The sequence below is a fragment of the Myiozetetes cayanensis genome, unplaced genomic scaffold (genome assembly GCF_022539395.1).
Source record: "Myiozetetes cayanensis isolate MyiCay16 unplaced genomic scaffold, myiCay2020 scf6-25, whole genome shotgun sequence".
Lineage (NCBI taxonomy): Eukaryota > Metazoa > Chordata > Aves > Passeriformes > Tyrannidae > Myiozetetes > Myiozetetes cayanensis.
The window spans coordinates 51,400,387-51,423,226 of record NW_026087853.1 but is presented as its reverse complement, the minus strand read 5'-3'; the positions used below and the strand labels follow the sequence as shown (position 1 = coordinate 51,423,226).

The 22,840-nt window shown below is 41.0% G+C and overlaps 1 protein-coding gene across 2 annotated transcripts in view; it reads left to right on the top strand.

Annotated features, from left to right (window-relative positions):
• The window catches only part of SCUBE2 (signal peptide, CUB domain and EGF like domain containing 2), a 41,262-nt gene that overhangs the window by 8,299 nt on the left and 10,123 nt on the right, over window positions 1-22,840 (top strand). The window contains exons 5-17 of one of the 2 annotated variants that reach the window (XM_050336484.1): window positions 2,205-2,330; window positions 2,715-2,831; window positions 3,684-3,773; window positions 5,422-5,538; window positions 6,500-6,622; window positions 8,172-8,288; window positions 10,658-10,780; window positions 11,264-11,380; window positions 11,998-12,084; window positions 12,807-12,911; window positions 14,141-14,296; window positions 14,656-14,859; window positions 22,349-22,516. In XM_050336484.1, coding sequence (XP_050192441.1) covers window positions 2,205-2,330; window positions 2,715-2,831; window positions 3,684-3,773; window positions 5,422-5,538; window positions 6,500-6,622; window positions 8,172-8,288; window positions 10,658-10,780; window positions 11,264-11,380; window positions 11,998-12,084; window positions 12,807-12,911; window positions 14,141-14,296; window positions 14,656-14,859; window positions 22,349-22,516 — 1,650 coding nt within the window. The remainder of the gene's footprint in view (window positions 1-2,204; window positions 2,331-2,714; window positions 2,832-3,683; window positions 3,774-5,421; window positions 5,539-6,499; window positions 6,623-8,171; window positions 8,289-10,657; window positions 10,781-11,263; window positions 11,381-11,997; window positions 12,085-12,806; window positions 12,912-14,140; window positions 14,297-14,655; window positions 14,860-22,348; window positions 22,517-22,840) is intronic. The other variant, XM_050336486.1, reaches the window with a different exon arrangement.

The following is a 22,840-nucleotide window of genomic DNA, read 5'->3' as shown; positions in this document are numbered from 1 at the left end:
TGAAATGCTACCTTTTGGGCCAGCCACATTTTGGTGGGTTTAGTCAAGTACCTTGACACACAATGGTTACTTTGTTGTTAAAACGCATCCTGGTTTGGAAAGTGCAGTTTTAGCTTTCTGTGGAGACCTGATTGAATTCTGCTCGCTCAGAACGGAGCAATCCCAAATGGAGCATTTAAACAGTTTGTCTGGTGTCAGTGAACTTTACCAAAGTACCTGCTTGAACAGTTTTCTTTTTGGTAGCTCAGTAGAGACAAAAGAATAACTTTGTCAACAGAAACTAAGCTGCTAGTTTTCTTAATGCTCTCTAATGCCTCTGAGCTAACAGACCAAATCATATTGCATGCTTAAGACCAGAACTTTTCCCAAAACACTGGCATTAATGAGGCTAATTTGTGGCCTCATAGGTTGACTGTTCTTTGACTGACACAATAATGGATGAACAGCTTTCATGTGGGCTCCTTGGACTGTGTCTATGTGCTGCAGGATTTGAAGTCTCATTGTCTTGTTGGACTTCCAGAGAGTCCTCACTGTGGGAAAGGAATCAAAAAGCCAGTAGAGCAGAATAATCTGGGCTCTGCAACGTCCATTCTTTTGTTGCTTAAGCTGTCTTAATAGAGAAAGGATACTGTAGCTGGTGCTTAGATGACCAGGATAGCAGCGTAGAGCAGGGACCTAATTGAAGTGTAGTGGAATAATGGTGACGAACTGACCTCTGCTTGACAATGCAGTGGGTTTGTTTCATTTAGTAATAAGGCTGCGAAAAGGGCTGTGTAAGTTTAAAAAAGATGTAAGGTGTGGAATTGTTCACACCATCCCGTTTTAGCTGTATGGTCACCCTTTTTGTTCTGCCTCTCATTGTGCATCTGCTCAGCTCAGTAGAAGTTCACTGAGGTGATGTGGGATAAGCTCTTGCAGCCAAAGTATGTTCCACTTAGTCTTCTGAAATGAAATGTTGTCACTGAGAAAGAGCATTTTGGTGTACCTTGTCTTATTAAAGCCAAAGGCACCAAGGCAGAGAATTTTATGGCAAAAGTGTGTTCTCTTTATACCTGAGGAGAGCATTCAGTTGTCTTCTCTCCCAGTTTTGGAGCACTATAGAGGACTTAATCAAAAATCTGTGGTATACTGTTGAAAGAAAAACTCCTAGTCTAATTTGGTCTAATAATCCTATTTGATAACTCAGCCAGCTGCTCTGTGGTTTTGTGTTCAGTGTGCACAAATTGTGTCACTATCCTGCCAGTGGTAAAGGCATTGATTTCACTGAACCACGGGGCAAGGCGAAGGAAGTTTTTATAACAATTTTAGGAACTATTCCTCCCTATTTAATTGTCTGTATCGTTTTGCAAAGGCCAGACAAGACACTCTGGCAGTCAGTGAGTGCTGTGCATGAACAGCTTGTAACTGTCAGAGATGAAAACGACAGGATGTTTTTAGGAGGTGCAGCAAAAGGAATACAGTCCCTAGTGTCACACTGCTTTTTCATTTGGTTAAAGAAGGCACTGGCACTAAATTCTGTCTAGCTGGGAAGGTATGTAGAAATACAGAACACTGATATTCCCCAGTGGGTTTATTTTGAGTGGCATTTATTGAAATCAGAAAAAAAAAAAAAAAGGAAAGAAAATGGTTAACAGAGAAGAGAATTGATGTACAGCACATGTACAGTCTTCATGTCTACCTGGTCACTCCTTAGTCACTGCTGAGCCTATGACTTTGGGAATCTGCCTTGTAGGCCAGTAATTGAAATTGGGATGACTCTTGTTACTGTTGGCTAAACATTTCTGTGTCTGGTGGCTGCTCTTTTTCGGAGATATGAGAACTTCACTTTAGACTTGTATCTTGCCAGGTATCAGCCACCTTGCAACTTTTATAAAAGAAATGAGGAGGTTTTATGAACACTGGTGTAAAGTGAGATCACTGGATGAGAATGCAGGCTCTGTACAAATCTAGGGATGTTGCTTTTTGACCTTGCAGTGAAAGAACATGGGCACAGAAAAGATCACAGAAGGAGAAACCTTGGGGCTATTGACTTTGCAGGATGACCTCTTGCCTTTCCTGTCTGTAAACTAAAACTCTTTGCCCTGACACTGTAGAGTCTTCCCACAAGTAGCAGGCTGTAGTCTGTGTGTGTGTTGAATGACTTTGTTGCCTGCACACAGAGATGCTGAGGATGCTGATGCCCTTGCACTTGGCCTGTTTTGCAGAAGGCATGAGCTGCATGAATAAAGACCATGGCTGTGCCCACATCTGCAGAGAAACGCCCAAAGGAGGAGTTGCCTGTGAATGCCGACCAGGATTTGAACTGTCCAAGAATCAGAGGAGCTGCATTTGTATGCAACATTCTGCATGTGCTTACGGTTTCCCAAAGTGAAAAAATAGTGTTCTGTTTGCAGTGATGTGGGATTTGGTATGTTATAGCTAAAGTGGGGTGACACACCTAAGTTGTGTGCATTTGAACTAAGATAGAATCAATGCCTTTTGTGGACACTACCACACCAGTCTATTAATTATTATACTGTCTGTAGTTTGGGAATTGTGCCATCATTTATAATGACAGGAAGTTCAGCTCCACAAGAGAGTGTTCAGTGTGGCAGAGTTCCTTGGGAAAGGAGCACGTTAGGAAGATGTGGATGGTCAAACAGAAACAGAATTTTATACTGTCTTTCAAAGATGCTGGAAGTACTTGTGAGATGTGAAATATATTTTCTTCCTAGTAACATGTAATCATGGAAATGGGGGCTGTCAACATACGTGTGATGATGCTGATAATGGGCCCATTTGTGGATGTCACCCCAAGTACATCATGCATGTGGATGGGAAAACCTGCCTGGGTCAGTATACGGTGGAGGGAAGTAGTTTGCTGTTGATGACCAACTCAAAGGTGGTGTGGGGTTGCTGTGTGTTCATGATTAATGCTCCTCAAAATAATATGGCTAGAAAGTGTCAAGGAATTCAAAATTAAGAAACCTGCTAGTGCTGGGTCCAGGCAACTTATGCTTCTCTATGTAAGCAGCTGCCTAATACTATTGCAGCCTGCAATTATCACTGGCCCCTCTGAAGCACAAAGCCTGCCACTAACCAGAGAAGACTTTATTCCTTCCCCCTAGGATATTTTAGGTGCAGTTTCTTGTATAGCATGAGCCAGAGTGTAACTAAGGAAGGCATCTGTTAAAACCAGAACTCTGCAATCAGTTAATGTACAAGTTTTGCAAAGCAGTTATCCAGTAAAGAAAGTACTTAAGATTTATACTCTTCCAGTCTCTGGAAGAGTTTGTTGTCTGTTGATTGAAATCAAATGCTTAGACATAACTGGCTAGTCCTTGTATTTGTCCATGATAGATGATGACAGTGTGCTCTTAAGAGAACAGTTCATGACAGTTCAATTAGTTCTTTCATCTTGTTGCCGTTTACTGCATCTGTGGCACATCTTTTGTTTTGTTAAGAATACTGAAGCAAACATGACTTGTAAGGCAACCAAAGAAGCAAAGTATTCTCATGGTTTTGACTGAAGGGTCTTCATGATTTTCATTATTACTTTCTTTATAAAAATAATTTATTTGTGCCTAGTCAGTACTGACTGTCTCTGATGAGGCAGCAGTTTGCATGTGTGTACGTACTGAAAGTCAGATGAGGTTTCTGGTCAGGGGACCTTTACTCATTGGCTTTTTTCATGTTCCTTACAGAGAGGGAAGAGGCTGCTGTTGAAGTTTCAGAGGGGAATACCACAGCAGCAGCTGATGTGGACAAGAGGGTGAAGCGACGGTTGCTTATGGGTAAAAGTGCTGATCCAAAATAATTCTGCTGTTTGTTGAAACCTTTTGGATCAAAGAATTCATGTGGGTTTTTTTTTTAAATTTTTATTGTAACCATCAACTTTGATGCTTCACTCCCTCTTAAGGAAATAATATTATTCCATAATGTGTTAAAAATTATGTACATTATTTGTGATGGTCAGTGGGGGAGTATCAAGAACTTGCCCTTGGGCTGTGTCTGTGTGCCACAGTGTATAGTTCCATGGTTCTAATTCACCATGGGAATGTAGTACAACCCCTTCTGTGCTACAGTTTTAGCCCTTTTTTTAGCCTAGATTCTGGAGGAAGCAGTGTTTTACCTTCTGTGTGGAAGAGAGTTGGGCCCAGTGGTGGATTGCATTTAGAAGGACATGTTAGGGTGCAAGGCCAGCTTATTATTCCTAAAGGTGTTCCCATCTGGCCCAGAATGCTAGTCTCTAGGAGTCTGTCACTGCAGGGAAGGCACTGGCATGAGAAACAATCACTGTGGTCTCAGGGCAGCTGGATCAGTGGATGTTCACCTCTCAAAAGTCCTTTCTTCATGCAGTCAGGGTGATTTACTGTGCTTATTGGCACTTACTGCAGAAGTGGCGTGGAGGCTGAGAAAGAAGCTACCAAAAATGTAGGGCTAGCCCTGAGCTCCTGAGTCCATGTTCAGACACCTAAATAAACACCCCTCTTTTCCAGAAAAAAAAAAAAAAAAAAAAAAAAAAAAAAAAAAAAGACATTTCTGTGGAAAGAAGAAGAAAGAAGATGTAATCTGTCTTCCCTTGAAGGTTGGACACAGCCTCCCAATACTGAATGTGAGATGAGAGACTGCAAGGGAATAAACCAGTAAAATTCTCAAAACTTGGAATGAGTGGCATATGCTTGATGCTGCTGAAAACTAGGATATAGAGCTAGAAAGAGAGGATTTCAAAAAGCAGACATAAAAAATGTTCTTTGCAGCTCTCTCAATCAATACGTGCTATATAAAATTGCATTTGTCCAGCCAGTGGTAAGATTGTTAGACTGACTACAAGAGGATGGATGCCAAAGAGTGAGTTATTTCTGTTTAGTTGGATGTGAAGAACCGTGTTTTAGGGGTGTTCACTGGAAAGGTTTGGTGAGATTTCAGCATAGTTTGCATAGGGGGAACTTAGGCCAACTGACTTTGTTTGAAATGGCAAAATGGCATGTGGGCTACCGGTGTGGGTGTAATCCACCACGACTGGGGGTACAGGTAGGATGGGAAGGTGTGTGGGGAGGGATTTAAGAAAGCTAGTTTGCTGGTGCGAAGTGTAACCAAGTGTCTGAGCATGGGTGGGAAGTGTCAGAGGATCAGCCAGGATTCAGGGTGAGAATAAGGAGACAGACTGACAGTAACAGATTTGTCATCAGGGAGCAGGGATTTGTGTTTAAGGACAAGAAAACCCAGAGGACAATATCTTAGGTTGTAGAGTCTCCACAAAAAACCTGGAAATAGCTGAGGCAGGGGTTTTGCCAACACATGTATTTAGTAGCTGCTCATGTGCACTAGACTAAATGTGTTCCAATAGCAGTGTGCTTGGAACTGTGCTTTGTATCACATGTGTTTCCTGTTAGCATTATAATATCCCTGAGCAAACTTCAGCTTTGTCTTGTTGGCCAGAAACGTGTGCAGTGAATAACGGCGGCTGTGATCGCACGTGCAAGGACACGTCGACCGGAGTTCACTGCAGCTGTCCCGTGGGATTCACGCTCCAGTTTGATGGCAAGACATGTAAAGGTGAGTTTTATGATTGCAGACCTGTGCCTACCGACACCTTGCTGTAAGGTGTTAATCTCCAAATGAGGGTAGTCCACTGTCCAGAGGAAAGCCAGAGATGTGGTTTCCATCACATCAGGTGTATCACGTGCAGAGAATCTCTTCAGCTCTGCCCTCCCCCTCACCACTTCCACCTCTCGTGCCAAGATGGCCTCATTTTTCACAGGTGAGGTTTGGTAGAGGTAATAAAGGCCTGTGGTGAGGCAGAGGTCAGTGCTGGGAGAAGTAGACGTGTAGGTGCTTACAGGTATGCATTGCAATAGTCTGCTGTTTCACCCGCAGTCGGATGGGTATTAGAGCAGTTTGTAAGTAAATATCAGCGGGTAAATAGGGGTGTGTTTTATAAATATATACTGGTCCAGCTGGCTCTAATGAGAGCACTGGCAAGGAGCAAAGGGACAGTTAGGTTGTATATTAGAATATGTTTTCCAGTAATTAGATGTTAAGACTGTTCTGCTAAGCAAAAATGATGAAATCCCAGTGCCTGAGTCAATTAATATTAGATAAAGACCTCATTCTAATATTGGCATGAAAAGGACAGGCTAGCTCAGGAAGTCTGTCTGAGATTTCTGCTGGACTTACAGAGAGGAAATGGAGAGAATGTTTAAAATGCTAAAACCTTTTAGAGAGCATTGGAGTCAAAGTGCTTCCAAACAGAACTTAGGGAAATGGTCTTTTATGAATACATATATCCAAATGTAACTGACAGCAGTATGTTAAATGAGAGGAAATAACACTGTCCTGGGACTGAATGGGCCAGATCCTTCTTAAGAGCTGGATCTGATCCTCCTTTTGTGGTACTCTCACTGGGTTTTGTTTCTGGGCTCCTCTAACCAACTGGATGTGACTGTTTTCTTGGCCTGGCAGTGGAAGTATGTTGAGTGCACTATGTTTATTTGTTGAAGTGCTTTTTTTGTTACAGATATTGATGAATGCCAGTCCAATAATGGAGGCTGTGATCATTTCTGTAAAAACACTGTTGGCAGTTTTGATTGCAGCTGCAGAAAAGGATTTAAATTATTAACAGATGAGAAGTCTTGTCAAGGTATGTGCACTGGAGAGACAATAGTAGAACAAAAGTAGGACAAATCAGCGTGGCTTGGACATCTACTGCAATGATGAGGTGATAATGGACTCCAGAATAATTTCCATTCCTCAGTGTTGGATTTTTTTTTCTTCTGAAACAGCTGTTGAGTTAATACAGTTGGCTTGATACTATTGTAGGAGATATGTTTAATGGCACAGTGAGCTATTATCAGGAAGTGACAGAGACAGCATCATATTAAAAACCTTTCTGCGAGGTTAATACTTCCCCCTGCCTTAATGATCTTAAAATAATTTACAGGGAAAATCAGACAATGTCTCCCAGTCCATCTTACTGACTGATTCACCACTGCAGTGAAATTATTTTTTCTTAATAGGACATTTCGTTGCCATGAGTTCATTATTAAAGGAGAAAGATATAACATGATCTATGAAATTATAGACCTGGAGACAGACTGGAAACACTGTTCTCTAAAACAACATAGAGCATTTGATTTTGAAGATAATGTGGATTTCTCCTGTGAGACTTACACAGCATATTTGCTTTGCTGTATAATGGTTTGTACATATGGAGTTGGCAATCCTGCTTAAACTGCTTAAATGCATAAAAACTTAAATATCAAAATGGTCTGTTTGTGTGGAAAAGCTACAGTATGAAACAATGTAGTGTCAGTAAGCCAAATGGTGAATTATGCTATTTCCTAGACAACTATCTGACATTAATGATTAATTTCAGAAAGCTGAACTGACCATCAGAAAGTAACTTTCACCTGGGTTTTTGCTGTATTCTTATCCTTTATAAATCAGACAAAGAGGGACAGCTATTTATATGGAGCAAACTTACTATATAAACATCATATTTTCAAGATATATTGTGGGGGTATTTTAGATGTAATTTGTTTTATAAATGTATTGTAAAGACTTGCATCTCCCTTTTGTCCCTGTCACTTCTGTAACTTTCCCTAGATTGTTTCAGAAATGATATCTTGAAGGATGCCAAAGCCGTGAAGTTGATGTGAAAGTTTTTGTGTCTTGCAGCATTCTTACATGGCATGCATAATGTATTAGCACAGAAGTTTTAGGTTCTTTTGATGGTGTAATAAATGTTCATTCTTGGAGAAGATGGTGATTTTCAGCAGGCTTAAATCAGACACTGTATGTTCATATGGAGTTAAAATTGTGGCCTTCGCTTTCATTTAGGGAGAAAAAGCAAAGGCAATACTTTCTTTTGTAGAATTCTCTTCTGTGTAGGCTTTTCTAAATGAAATAAGAGTTTTGTCAGCAGTTTTCTTCTCCCGTAGAAGAGAAATAATTTGTTTTAAACATAATTTTAAAAATGTAACAGCAGTTTTTGCGTTTGCCAAGAAAAAGCTTGTTTGGCAAGCTAAGTGCTCTTTTAAGAGTTGTCGTTTCATTATGTTACATTATTTGCTTCAAAAGAATTTGCTTGGTTTACATAAATCCGCACATCTCTGCGTCCAACTTTGTTGGCTCATCAGGGCTGCCTTGTCAGCCTGAAAGATACTGAGGCATCCCTTTAAAACCTGCAGACATTGATGAATGCTCCTTCGAGCGGACGTGCGACCACACGTGCATCAATCACCCAGGCACCTTTGAGTGTACTTGCAACAAAGGATACGCTCTCTATGGCTTCACACACTGTGGAGGTGAGTTGTGGAAAGGCACCACAGGCCGTTGCTGAGAGAGGGCTGTTGCCACAGGTCTAGTTATTGTCTGTGCAAGATGCAAGCTGAGGTGTAGGCAGGAGGCCCGTGGAGTAATTTTTGCTCTTTGCCAGGATAACGAGACACGGCAAAAGTAGAAAATAATCCTGCTTATTTCTTTCTTTGCTGAAATGATTTTACCTTCGTACCACGCATGCAGAAAGCACCTGTTACTATTAGGACAAGCTGATGGGTTTTGCATTTGGATATGAAAGCCTTAATTTGATACAATTTTCACATGCAGAAGTGTCATTGACTTCAGTGAAAAGTCAGTGGAAAAGGATTTAAAGAGCAGGAAACTCTGAACGACTTCTAAAATTATGGTTCTGCAGGTTGCCTTTGTGCATATGTCAGATCCTCACATGATGTAGATTGGAATTTAGCTGATGTAGTACCACTGATTTACAGTGGCCAAGATTAATACTCTTGAATCTTTTATGTCTTTCCTACAAGAACAGTTCAAGGAAATAGAAAGATGTTCAGAGAACCTTGATGTGTGTCAAATGTGAATATTTGTGTGACAAATTTCAAGATTTAATATAACAATAACTGGGGCACTAAATGGAATTAAATTTGGTTTCATATAAGCTCTTGGCAAGACCTTACTGACTCCATAAGACCTTACCAACTGGAACACTTGAGAGATCTCTCAGTGCTTGCTCTGTTCTACCCTCTGCCTCTACTCTCCTTTGCCTCCTCGCAAAGGAGATTACAGGACTACAACATCACTGTGTTGTATCCTGATGAACAGGGGAACTTGACTGGATAAGGAATAACACTGTTAATGTGCTCTACTTGCAAAAAGAAGTCTGTTCTCATAAATTCTTTTGCCTTAATTCAATTTCTTATGGCTACCAGAGAGGGAAAAGAACTGTAATTTTGCTGTTGGCTGCTAACTGGCCTTTCCTTATTCCTGGGCAGAAGATGTTAATCCTCATACTGTAGCAAGTCCTTCATTGACTGACAATCATAGGCTGTGTCAAAGCTGGTAGGAATACTGAGTATAAACCTTTTGACCTCTATAGAAGAAGTCAATAAATGCTGGAGGTGGCATGCAGCATCCTGACAAAAGGTCAATGAAAACCAAAGATTTGGGCTGATTTTGTAGCATCTTAGGTAGCAGTACTAGTTTCAGGTGTTCCCTTCTTTCTCCATTATTCCTACCCTTGCTGTCTAAGTTCAGTTAATAGGATATTTTCCCCCAAATTCAGGTCAGTTTTGTGATGTATTTCACAGTGTTTTCTAACAAATTGTTACTTAGAGGATACTAAGGGGAAAACAAATGGCTGGGGAGAACAGTGACAAGAACTCATTATTACCACTGAGAAAATTGTCTGTAGAAGCAGGTACTCCTCAGTTCCACAAACTTTATGGGACTTGTGATAGGTTTCTTGATGGCAGCTTTTTGGGTCAATGTATAATTGCCATAAAGCTACAGGAGACAAGTGAAGCAGTCATCGGGGTGGATCTGAGCAGCAAAGACAGAACTTTGCATTTCCCATTGTTGAAATTCATGAGATTCCTATTGACCCAGTTCTCCAGCCAGTCAAGGTCCCTCTGAATAGTGGCACAACCATCTGGTGTATCAGCCACTCCTCCCAGTTTTGTGTCATCTGCGAACTTACTGAGAGTGAACTCTTGTCCCATCATCCAGGTTTAATCAAGAGGATAAATAGTATTGGCCCCGCTATTGACCCCTGGGATGCAGCACTAGTGAATGGTATATTGTGCATCAGCATGCAAGTTTGCACCAAGGGCAATATGTTGTGTTGCCAGTGGTTTCTCCTCCTATCGGCATCTATTGGGTGGGACAAGGCCCTAAAATTGGATAATTGGCCAAAAGGGACAATGGTGACACAGTGTCTGCCCACAGAGTCAAACCACGTTCCACAGTAGTTGTATCTATCGGAGCACTTTGGAGAATCAATGAGTATGAATCTTGTCTGTGTTGTCCTGTGTTTATTTCAAATTAGAAATATTAATTAAGCAGACACAGTACAATGCATATTTGATTTGACCTCCTTTTCTTGGAGTTAATTTGCTAACATATTGCTGAGGCTGGATGTTGTTTAACGGTGAAGTTTAATAACACAGTTAGCATTTGCCTTCCACCAACATTTGGTCTACTTTGAAATTTATCAAAGCATTTCCAGGAAGACAAACTAGTTCAAGATGGGTGTCCAGATAGCATTCCTAAAGTCTTTTCCATACTCTACTAAGCAGTACCTGTGTACCTGTTTACCTAGAGGAGTTAGGGGACAGAACTTTGGGAATGGTAACTTTGTATAACTATTTTTACCTTTCCTCCGTAGATATTAATGAATGTAGCATCAACAATGGTGGTTGCCAACAGCTGTGTGTGAACACGCAGGGAGACTATGAATGCCTGTGTCACTCTAACTACAAGTTACACTGGAATAAAAAGGATTGTGTTGGTAAGGTGTCTAGTGAATACATTTCTACTCCTGGTGTGTGTGAAGGCCATATGGTTACAGTCAAATCTGATGGTCTGTCCAGTTTAAGTGGTGTGAGTCATTGTTCCCGGTATTCCGCTTTGCTTTTTAGCAAGGCATGATGGTAATGATGTTGAAACTCATATATAAACAAGCGAAAAACCAACCCCAAAAACAGGAGATACTTTGAGGGATTTTGATGCTTTCTTTCCTGTGCTTTTATCTAGCTCGTTCTTCCATTTCCTTTGGTTTCTCTGCATGAGAAGGTTTGCTCATGATAAAGGAAATTGCTTATGTGATGTCATCTTCCAGTGATTTTTATTTTGCTTTGATTTTTCTGTCTAAGCAGCATATTAATTGCATGGGTGCTCTCACTACCAGCTACAAAAGCAGCTGCTTGTCAATTTATTAGGAGGGTGTAGGTAGATGTTTTAATTCTGTGAGTATTTGTTTTATCTTATTTAGAGACAAAAGGTCCCTTGCCTGATAACATGTCACCCAAGGTATTGCTGCACTGCATTAAGAGTGGTGGGAGTGATAGATGCTTTTTAAGCTGCTCTCCGGATGTCCAGGTGTTTTCTGGTAAGTCAAAACTGATGAAACCAAGCACGTGATTCTGTAGAGAGTGTGAGTGGGGCAAATATCCTAACTGTCATGGAAGCCCCAAGAAGGAGACAGTCAGCAGGGATCTTTCCTCTTTCACTACAGATAATATAAGTCTACATCCCTGACAGCGTCCCAGGAAAGCCCCTCTTTCCTCATCTTTTATAACCACTCTACCCTCAGATTCCCTTCCCATGACAACTGTCTTTTTGAAGCTGGGGAGGACAGGGCAGAATTCTCCGTGCTCCCTGGGCCATTCCTTAATTGGCTCTGAGAGCCACTGCTGAATGGGGCGAAGGCATTCCAGCCCTGCGTGGGGTCTGGGATTTTGCCTGTGCAGCCCCTCCATCCCACAGGACATGGCATGGGGACTCAGCCGGTGCTTGTGGGACAGATACTGTTTTTCTTCCTGAACCCTTTAAATGTCTTAGAAAGAGACAGGCTCTAATGCAGAGTATTTTATGAACAACATTGTTAAAAAAGGTGAAGATGATGATGCTGCTGATCAACAGATTAAAAATGTCTTTCATACTACAGAAGTCTTCAGTCTGTGCACTGTGCCTATGCCTTTACTCTCTGTCTGGTCTGTCTGTTAGGATCACAAGATGCCTACACCCTCACCTGTGGCAGGTCATCTCAGCTTAAGAAAAAGCAGCAAAATACAAATGCTTCCAGCTGGCTGGGTAATCACAACATTTACTGCTGTATGGTTTGACTGATTTATTTTTGTTGATAACTGTGAAATAAAGGTGTTTCTGTTGACTTTCTATTTTCCTTCTCTGTTCTACTCCCTCTGTTTTTATTTGCTCATCCTCATGATTGTTGTTCATGATTCCAGCAGAAAATTCCCCTTGTGCTGCTTCAATCAGGATCACTCAAACTAAGACTTAAAAATAAAGAAAGAGAGAAAGATCAGTAGTGAAATAAACAGCCAGATAGGGAGTGTCGTGCCTCTTTTGAGTCATCCAGGGTGGAGAGTGTTGGCAAGATACAATATGTTTAGATTGAGCTGTTGAACGGTAAAGTTTAGAAAGCATTTACAGCTAAACGGATAAGAGGTGCTATTTTACATAGACATAAACTATTTGCTGAACCAGTCTGGAGTATCTCCTTTGATTTCAGCTAACCTTTATTTGATTTACCTAATACCAGATCTGAACTTGTTCTCATTCTTCTTCTCTTTTTATTTTTTAAAATAAAATTCACCACATTTTGTTCCAATTCAAATTATGAACCAGCTTCACAGCAGGAGGGATATGGCATATCTTTAGGTTTTCTGTGATGATTACTTTTCACTTTATATCAGCGTATTTTTTGATGTCATCATTATGATGATGTGACATTAGGGCTATCTGAATTTTCCATTCCTTTTTTTAAAATAACATGTCATTGTTTCTTCCTGAAGATGCTTCAGCCATCAAGATAAGCGTAACCTTTAAATTAAATGAAGGAAAATGTAGTTTGAAAAAGACTGAGATGTTTCAAGAAGGTCTGGAACAGATGATACCAGGTATGAAAATAAAAATGCAGGTAAGGAGGTTAGAACCATAGCTCAAGGGTTATCAAGTGCTTTCCAGATATGAAGTACACCATAAGCAAGGCATAGAGGACTAGAGGCTTTCTACTCTTCACTGACCTCATGGATCTTGCTCCTTCCCAGCCACGATTCTTGCAATAGTTATTTCAGATCATAGGACTTCCTTGTGGCGTCCCTACAGTCATGCTAGGAAAGCCCTTGTCCCTTTTTGTTGTAACACTGGTAATAAATTCTTAGAAAAATCAACCACTCTTTTCTTTCTTTCAGTTTCTTCCTTTTCTTTTTATCTTTCTGTCTGTCCTTTCTCACCTGCTCCTTACTGTCTGATGCCTCATTGAATAATCTCCTGACCTTTTATGCTAGTCCATTGTCAAAGGGTTATTCCTCTTTTCTCTTGTTTTCCTTTTATACTTCAGCAGCCCCAGATGGACACAGTGAGGTCAGCTCTTCCATCTGTTCCAAATCAGAAAGTACAGTCTGTGAATTTAAAAAGTAAGCAGAAAATGAGAAGTACATATTAAAAAAATAAAATCAAATAAATGAAGCTGGGAAAAGGAGTAATTAAACAATATGATGAATCGGTGTGTCTGATTGTTTGTCCTTAGCAGAGTAACAGTGAGCAACTACTCTAGATGCTCAATGAGGAGTTATGCACTCTAGAACCAAAGCTTATTCTGAGTGTTTTCTTTAACTAAATAATATTTCCTCACTGAAGCCGTGAAAATGGTCTCTAAATGTCTTGTGTACACAGCCACTACTTAATTTAAACACCATTATAAGCTGATGTGTTTTTCACATGCTTCATATGTGCACAAAGTTTTTTCCCTTGAGTAGCCTGCCTGACATAGGCAATGTCATGGTTTTAAGATGCTTTGCATAGTGCAAAGGCAATTCCTTAGAACCTGGTAGCAAAGCCCGGGGGATGTGGTTTGAGCGCTACAGCCAAACTCCCATCCTAGTGGTGACTCAGACGGGCTGCAGTGCCCCAGTCCCAGCCTGGCAGCATATCTGTAGATGCACAGGAGTCATGATTCTATGTGAGGGTGCACCAGTTGAGAAACTGGCCAGACTTTGTTTACTGGCATGTGGGGTCTTCCTTTCCTCTTCTTTAACTCTTCATGATGATGTATTTGCTGAGCCCTGGTGAATGTTCGGTAACATAGCCGGCCAAGCTTTTGCTTCCTTTAATTTTGTTCATACAGAGAGACATAATTCAGTAATGGAGAGCTTCCACTATGTAAACCTAACATGCAGCTCTGGCAAGAAAGTTCATGGAGCCCTCAGCAGACTGACAGCAACTAGAGAAATTGTTATCACTGCGGACTTTGAGCTTGAAACGAGCCGAAAGGAGGTGACAGGTTGGTTGGAAAATAATCCAAGGTGCGGTTTGAAGCTTCTTGCCATTTGCTCCCTAATTTCCGTATTTTTCACTTCTATCTGTATGCAAAATGGTAACAAAAAGTATCTCCTGTTTTGAAAATTAATGGTTCGGAAAGAGTGAGGGATGGGGATAGTTTCAAAGATTTAAGATCTGCCCATGGATTGAAGTCTTGCAGTCTGATTAATTTTCTTCCAGCCTGGTGGTGTAGTCCTTAAGGATTTCAGACTTGTTCACGGAAGTGTTTTCTCAGTGATTTGCATTGGTTGGTGTTTTGAATTGGGTGGGTTTTTTTGTGCATGGTCACTTATAGCAGCTTTCACCCTTGATGGTTTTCAGACACGTGTGATGTGCGCTGTGCTCGGAAGAAGACTGAAAAGAGGTTCCGTAAAACCATTCGAACCTTGCGGAAAACAGTCAGCAGGGACCAGTTCCGCATCCGCCTCTCTGGCATGGACCACGAAGTGGCCAGAAAGTCTCTCAGGCCCTCAGAGCCACAGCAGTCCTGTGGTGTAGGACAGATGCATCTGGGTAACAGATGTGGTAAGTTATGTGTGAAGTAGGAACAAACCATCACGTGTGTTTTACTGTTTTGCTCAGGTCTGGTGAGCGTGGATGGATCATGGGATCCTTGTCCAGGAGAGAGGAGGACTTCACTGTGTGTGAAGTGGGGGTTACTGTCAGTGCTGCTGAGATGTCTCTCTATGTATTTATTGTTGGCAATTGCTGTGTTACAGAGTAGAATAAGGGCTCAGTGCATTGCACCTTGTTACAGCTGATGTGCAGCCTGCAGTAAGCTCAAAGGTAGAAATCGTGGGAATAACATCAGGCACCAGTGGCCTTGACATCACCAGTGTTATTTTTAAGACTACATTTAATATTCAGTGTAACACTCTGTTTCTGAACTTGTGTGCATTTCATCTCTCCCTTGTCCCAAAGAAAAGGCTGTGCAGAATTTGATACAGTCACATTCACTTTGCTCATTAACCTCTGAGTCCCAGAGAATCTTCATGACTGAGTTTTAAATTCATAGGGAATGGGGGTTTTATAGGCCAGTACTGAGAAAAGTCTTAATTATCTTGGTACTGGAGGGCACCACCATAATGCAGTCCATAATAAATGCTTCCAGAGCACAAAAGTTAAGGAGAGGGGTCAGATGTTACATCTTAACAGGGGCTAACAACCATGACGGCTAATTCAGGCTGCATGGGGTAGGCAGCATGTAGGTGGATTGTGGATCAGCAAGCCTTTAAAATGCTTGTCAGATTGAATTAGTGCGTCTTCCAGCAGCAACACATTTGGCCTAAGAATAGGCTTTCCAATCCAGTTTTGCTAACTCTAGAAAAACTTGGATTTGTAGAACAGAAAAATTGTTTAAAACATCTGTGCAAGCAAGCAGGGAATTACTCAGGAATTCTGTCGGAAAGAGCTGTAAGTTTTCTTTTCCTTTTTTTAAATTTTTTTCTTGTAACATTGCAATAAAGTCTGAAAAACTTCGGAAGCTTCACCAAGATGAGTTTATGTGGGTGTTTTCAAGCTATTGTGTTGGATGCTGGAGGAAGACTGAAAAAATCTGTCTCAGTCCATCATACAGAGCACAGCATGACCGAAAACATTTGTGATTTCATCTGGAAAAAACAGCAGTGAGTAAACTAAAAATACTGCAGGTAGAGAAGGCAATGCGAGTTACAATTAGAAACTGGAACACCAAAGAAACACAATGTTTTTAGGTAGCTGCAGAACCAGTTTAATGTCTCAGTACAAATGAGAAGCATACATGTTATTTCTGTGCTAGTTTAGAGAGAAAGGAAGCTTTTGGAGAATGCCTACCTGGAAAACTGGTGTGGTGAGCATAAATAGGCTGATTAGGTTAAAGCAGAGTCACTGAGCATATGAAGACAAATGTTTCAAAGAACAACTTGCAAAAGTTGGGCCTCTTCTGTTGCTGAATTGGTGCCACAGTTTGCTGTGGACATCCTAACAGGTGCTGCTGTGAGCAGTGAAACAAGTGTGGGTCTTGTGCTTTATGCTTTGATTTGCTCATGCCTAACACGGCGCAATAACTAAATGCATCTTCCTTTCTTCAACTGAAGTGTTCAGACCATATCCTTCTGTAGATTTGCTGTGATCAAACAGGAGATGGAATTTGCAGCACAGCCTTTCACTTGCTCAGGTGCTAAGAAGGTCTCTCTCCTTCCACTTGCATGTTTCCTGCTTATTTACATTAAATATACAGAAAAATTAGCATCTTTGAAACCTCTCTGCATCACTTGTCAGATTGCTGGGAGCTGGACAGACAGTTCACTGGTTGCTGAGAGGACACAAAGGTACCCACAGAGGCCGTGTTGTTACGTACGCCTCATTTCCTTAGAAAAAGCTGATTGTCCCAGGCTTATGGTCAAGGCAGGACTGGGGGGCTGGTGCTGCTGCTGGGGCTACCACTCACAATGAGCTAAGAAATAGACTGGGGAGAAGAGAATGGAGTGGGAACAGGGTGTGGAAAGGGAAGAAGCTTGCTCAGGGATATGTGTGTGGGAGAGTCAGGGTAGGGTTTTTTATTTTGATCTGATTGTTTTGTAGAGCTGCTTGAGAACTTCTGGACAGGATTGAGGCCCTACTTACCTAGATATGCTAATGGTTCTGGGGAGAAAGGGACTAAACAGCAAGAGATATGAGGTCAGCAGAGGGATTCAGTGCAGGTGGTGCATGTGGTCTCTGGACAGGCAGAGGACTTTGGTAAAGAGATTTTTCTCAGTCTGGACAGAGGAGCAGGAAGCAATGAGGGAACAAAGTACGTCACAGGGACTTGCAAGTCTTCTGTGATACAGTTAATGAGTAAAATGCAGGCTTTAGTTCCATGTTTTCAAATACTTGGAGTATGGTTATGTTAGATAAGGTTTATTTATTCAAATAGTCTTGTGCTGGTATTCTTCCTGTGGTAGACTTATCCTGGCACAGCACCGTCTGAAACATTATTTATATTTGAGCAGCGTAAGAGGGAAAGTCCAGCACCTGCTCTGACAGCTTTTGTGTAGGATAACTGGCCTGCAGTTGCAGCAGCAAACTAAACTTCATTTGGTTTTGTGCTTCTGGTGAGGTAGTACTATTCCTGATTTTCCTGTCTTAATTCCCGCTGCCTGCTGGCAATGCAACAGGAACAGATTGGATGTGATTTCCAAGGTATTTTATCATTCTTAGTGTGCTGGGTGGTTGTGCATGTGTGTCTGCTGTTCTTTAAACAGTTATTGGTGGTAAAAGGGAATTCACTGCTGATTACAAGGCATAGTGTATTTTAGTTCAAGTTTGCTGTTCAGTGTCTGGTTCTGTTTGGGATTTCCTAGTGCTTTAGAGGTTCAAGTGTTGCATTTGTCTACCTTGTTATGTGTGAACTCTGTATCAATGAGTAAGCACATTCAGCATTGTAATCATGTTGATTAATTCCTTGAAATCCTGTGAATGGCTTCCGAGGAGCAACCAGTGGTAGGTCTCTAATAATGGATATCACAGGAAAAGCATATAGCAATATGGAACTTTCATTAACCTTCCCAGAGAACTGGATTCTCATAGGAGAAATGTGACCTTTCCACACTGAAGTAAATTTTCAGGTAAAGAAATGCATATTTGGATGTCAGCGCTTCAGGACTGCATGTGAACCATCTGAGGATGCTGGAAATGCTACGTGCTTCCTTGAGATGAGATCTGTCTTGGGAAGAATGCACTTTCACTCACTGGCCTGGCTACCAGTGTCCATTCTCCAGTATGAGCTACACTTTAGACAGATTTAGCAGGCAAAGGACCAGCTGTTTAAATACTAACAATTCTTTATCAGAAAGTGGTTTACCAAAAACCTCCATATTGAAAGATAATAAATTCATATCTGTTGAGATCCTTTTGCCCTCAGGGACTTTCCACTGAGGAAGAAACAACAGCAATTTAGCTGCTTTTCTGTTCCTTAAAACTCTGATCCCATGGAGTCAAAAGTACACCTTACCTGTTCCATTTGATATTTTTTGTGTGTGTGTTGGACACACCAGTGCTTTAATAGATGGAAGGAGGCAAAGGGAATTACCATTTCCTGAAAATGCTGTGTAAAAGGACATGGGAGCATGTCCTTGCTCCTCAGTAGCTGCAAGTGGATTCTTCCAAAGAACTGTCACTTCAGAGAACAGCAAGCAAGAGCAGCACTGACATAGGCACTGCTCTGATGTAAATGATGAGCAGCTTGATCTTGCGTGGGAGGTGTCAGTGCTTTTCATTGCTCAACATTCAGCAATTTTGCCCCCTTAGTTGAGGGGACACAAATGAAAATATTAACTTTCCATTATGAACCTCATTGCAGAGTTTAGATGTGGTATGATAGCGGCATTATAAAAGTGTGAGAGAAAGATTTAAACAGAAAAGCAAAATGCCTTTGCAGTTGTTATAATTAATAACTGTGTTACACAACAGAGAACTGTGGGGTTTTTTTTGTTGTTGTGGTTTTTTTTTTTTTTTTTAAATTTTTTGGAAATCCAGCATGAAGAAATGAACAACCAAATGGGGAGAAAGGGTGTTATTTTTCTGCTAACCTGCCTGCTGTGACAATTATAGATTTAAGACATAAATCCCTAGAATGCATAACCCTCTCATGTGACCTAAATGTGTGAACTGCTAAAACACAATAACTTAAGGGATGCCGCTTCAGAATCAATTTGCATCACTTGTTGGTGATTTTCCTTATAAAGTCAAGGCATCATTCTTAAGAAAATGGTGAATTGGTGGATCATGACCTCCTTTATGAGGTTCACCTTCTCAGCCCCTGAGATACTACAGCATTTGTCTATAGGAGCAAATGCTCAAAGGCTAATGTGTTGAAAAGAGGGGAAGAGCCTTTAAATGTCTTTGTAACTGTTAATCCTGGTTCCCTGTGGGCCCCTCTCTTCCCCCCCTCCTTTTCTTCTTGTTTTTGCATCAGAAAAGCTTTCACTTTTTTTTTTTTTCCTTTAAAACAGCTGCATGAGACTCAAGACCAGGTTTTTAATGGGTATTGAAGATAAACAAAGACAGTGGCTGCAGAAATGAAGTCTACTAGAGGCAATTGGTTCCTTTGTTCATTTGGAGAAAAACAACCAGGTTTCTGAAAAAAGAGCAAAGCCAGCCAGTGGAATTGTGTTTTAATGTCAGTATTTGCAAATCTTCAGATCTAGTTTTGACTGGGTATTTCCCATGTGTCGGGTGGGACCATGCAGTTTTGGGAAATGAAGCTCATAAACTTCTTTTTAGTTTCATTTAAACAGATGTCAGGAAAAGTCAAACTTCTAAGAGGTGTTTCTTGTGGATTTTTTTTTAAGAGAAGGTTCATCCTAGCTTTATGCACAGTCCTATGGATTTCTGTGAGATGATTTCTGCATTGAAATAATGGTCCTATAATTAATGCTACTATAATTGAATATAAGACTAAGTGTGTTTGTTATGCTAAATTGGGCCCTGGTGAATGCTGTGAGTTTCTAAACAGGCTTTCTTCATTACCCCTGCTCCAGTGTGACTAGATGAGTGGCCTTTTTTTGAACCATTTCTAGATGGAAGATGAGGAGGAACTTGGAGCATTTTACAGGGAATGTGTTTGTGGATCTAATTGTCTGGACACTTGTACCACTCTGAAAAGTTTGGCTTGATGTGGTCATGTGAAGAAATATATTTGAGAGCCTTTTCTGTCTGCAGGCTGGTGCATGGCTGTAACCATCACACTGTACACAGCTTTTTCAGCTGGTTTTGAACATTCCAATTTTTTTAAATAACAGTTTTCTTTCTTTTGTTGACACCTTCTAGGAAAATCAAAAGAAAATATTTGATTAGATTGGTTCAGACCTAATCGAAAAGTTTTGTTTCAGCTCAGAATGATTTTACACAGTTCCTGCATTTCACTATCTCAACCTTGTGTTTCTTCTGGGGAATGTCACAGACATAGCCCACCATCCTGCTGACCTGCCACGGTGCATCCCTGGGGCAGCCAGTGCAAGTGGGAAATGAGGCCCAAAGCACTTGGAGTGTAGCTCCAGTACAGCTTAATTGACCTCAGATTAATATCAGCCTTCTCTCAGTACACAAAAGCTGCTGCACTGCAGTTGACCAGAGCTTAATACTCGTGTAACCACAGTCTTCTTATCACCATGCACCTTCTCTAGCAATCCAACAGCTGGCCACCTAGTTTGGCTTTGAACCTACAGACACAAAATGTTTGATTCCTGCCTGGGACAGATTTCCTTTGAGCTCTGATAGCTGTCCTACTGTTATGTTGGACTTTGAGCACGTTCAGGAAACCTGAAGCACAGTTCTAATATTGAATTTGTATGGTCAATGTAAATTAACATTCCGTTCAAAACACAGAACAGAGATACTCCCTCTCCCAAGTGTAAAAAAAAAAAGAAAAACCAAAAACCAAACCACTCTAAACTTGGCATGTGATTAAAATGAATGGAAAAGGGCTAAGGGGAGAAAGCAGAGAGCAGATATTTTCTAGTGAGGCCACTCAGAGCATGGATTTCTCATAGGGCTGTGGAGTTTTTTGAAAGAGATTTGCACTGGTCTTTCCATTGCTCCAGGCTTTCTGAAGTCAGTAGCCACTTCTCAAAATCACCTTTACTAACCTTGATTGTCTTTCCTTGTCATGGAATTGTAAATAGTGCTCTTTCCTTACCTTATTAGGAGTGCTGCAATGAAAGCCTTAATTCATTCATGTTTGTTGAAGTGCACAAAGTGTACAGAGATGAGTGTTCTGTAGGAATGTTTATAAAATGGAGAAAGGCTTGAAAAGTGTGGGAGCAAATGAATGTGTGTCCTTATGAGGGCAGAAGTGATGTGTGGTGGAAATAGAACCAAGAGCTAAGACTTCCTCAAAAGCCTTCATTGATAAGCTACAGAGCATTGCTTAACCTGCTGCATTTTATTTTTAAGCTAAGGAGGAACACTCACTCTTCCACACAGTGTATCAGCCATAAACAAAACTCTTCATCATTGATCATGACCGGTAGTTAATGCCCTGCTTGTTGTTAGTCATATATCCTGAAATGAAGCCAAGGCCAATTTAACTTCCTAACAAAACAGCTATTCACTGAGTGATTTATTGGAGCTATAAACTAAAACTAACAGTTTATTATCGTAACAGGTCTTAAAAGGACAGAATTTTTCAGCACAGCTGAACAACTGCAGCGGTGTTTTGTGGCTTTCCAGAGCAGGGTAATTATTAAATACTGGTACTGAAACCAGTTCTTTTGTGAAAAGTTTAAAAATCAAAACTTTTCAAAGATACTCATAAATATTGCTGGACTTGTTAGATAATATTGAGGTTTGTGTTTTAAGTAAAATCAGTCGGATTTAGTGCTCTCTATGTACCACACAGAACACAACAATCCAGTGCACAGATGTGCAGGTAAAATACAGATAAAAGATCCAGTATCAGGAATGGCAAGAATATTTCTACTTTAAATGTCTTTGAGGCATGCATAGTATTTAGTTTAATGAATTTACACAATTACTTGTGGTGCTCGAGGTTCTCACACAATCCAGTAATGCTAATGGTTATGAAGTATGAATATTCAATAACATTAGGATTAAAATACTTATAGAAATATGAAGTACATTTTTGGCCTCTTAGGTTCAGTACTAAATTATTTCACTTGGGAAGAGTCCAAAAGCTCTTCAGCTAGAAAGAGGAGATAATCAGTACGCAATTGCCCTGTGCAGATGAGCAGAGAGCACTGGATGGGCCAAGTGTGCAGTGTGGCCTTGCAACAAAGCGTGAAATCCACTCCAGCTCACAGAAGAGCTCACTAGCACAAAGATTACCAATGTCTGTTTCTATCTGACAGAGTACACTGGATGTATTAAGCTCTGTTCATGTTGTTGCTTGCATTCAGCTCTGAAACCCTGGTTCCCACTTCCCAGGTAAGCAGGAGAGCAGTTTCACCGTGAGGTTTCAGATCCTGTACAGGCTCAGTAACACACCCTCATCTGTAATGTACAGGTTGAAGCAAGTGTGTCCTTCCTCTTCTAGATCAGTGCTCCCCAGGTGAACATTCTCCTGATGGCTTCAGACCGTGTCTGCCGTGTCCCCTTGGAACGTACCAGCCCGAAGCTGGGAGGGTATCCTGCTTTCCCTGCGGAGGAGGTCTGACCACAAGACACAGCAGTGCATCCTTGTTTCAGGACTGCGAGGCCAAAGGTAAGGTCGAGATTTATTTGATGAACCGTGTTACTCCGAGGCAAAAGTAACTGGCACTGCTCCAAGCAGGGCATTCAGAGAAGGGTCTTCCTCCTTTCAAGGATCAGTTATCACTCTCAGAACTGGCTGGCCTGGCCTGGCTTCAAGGGAACTCAGTAAAGCCTCAATTCTTTCTGTAACTGATCTTTATACAAGACTTTAGAAGGGGTTGAGAGATCTATGGAAGTCAATCAGTAATAAAGCTGTTGATCTGTGATGAGTCATACTAAGGAAAAAAAGGAAGAAAAAGTCTCAAGACATTTTGGGTTTTAAGTGCAGCATCAA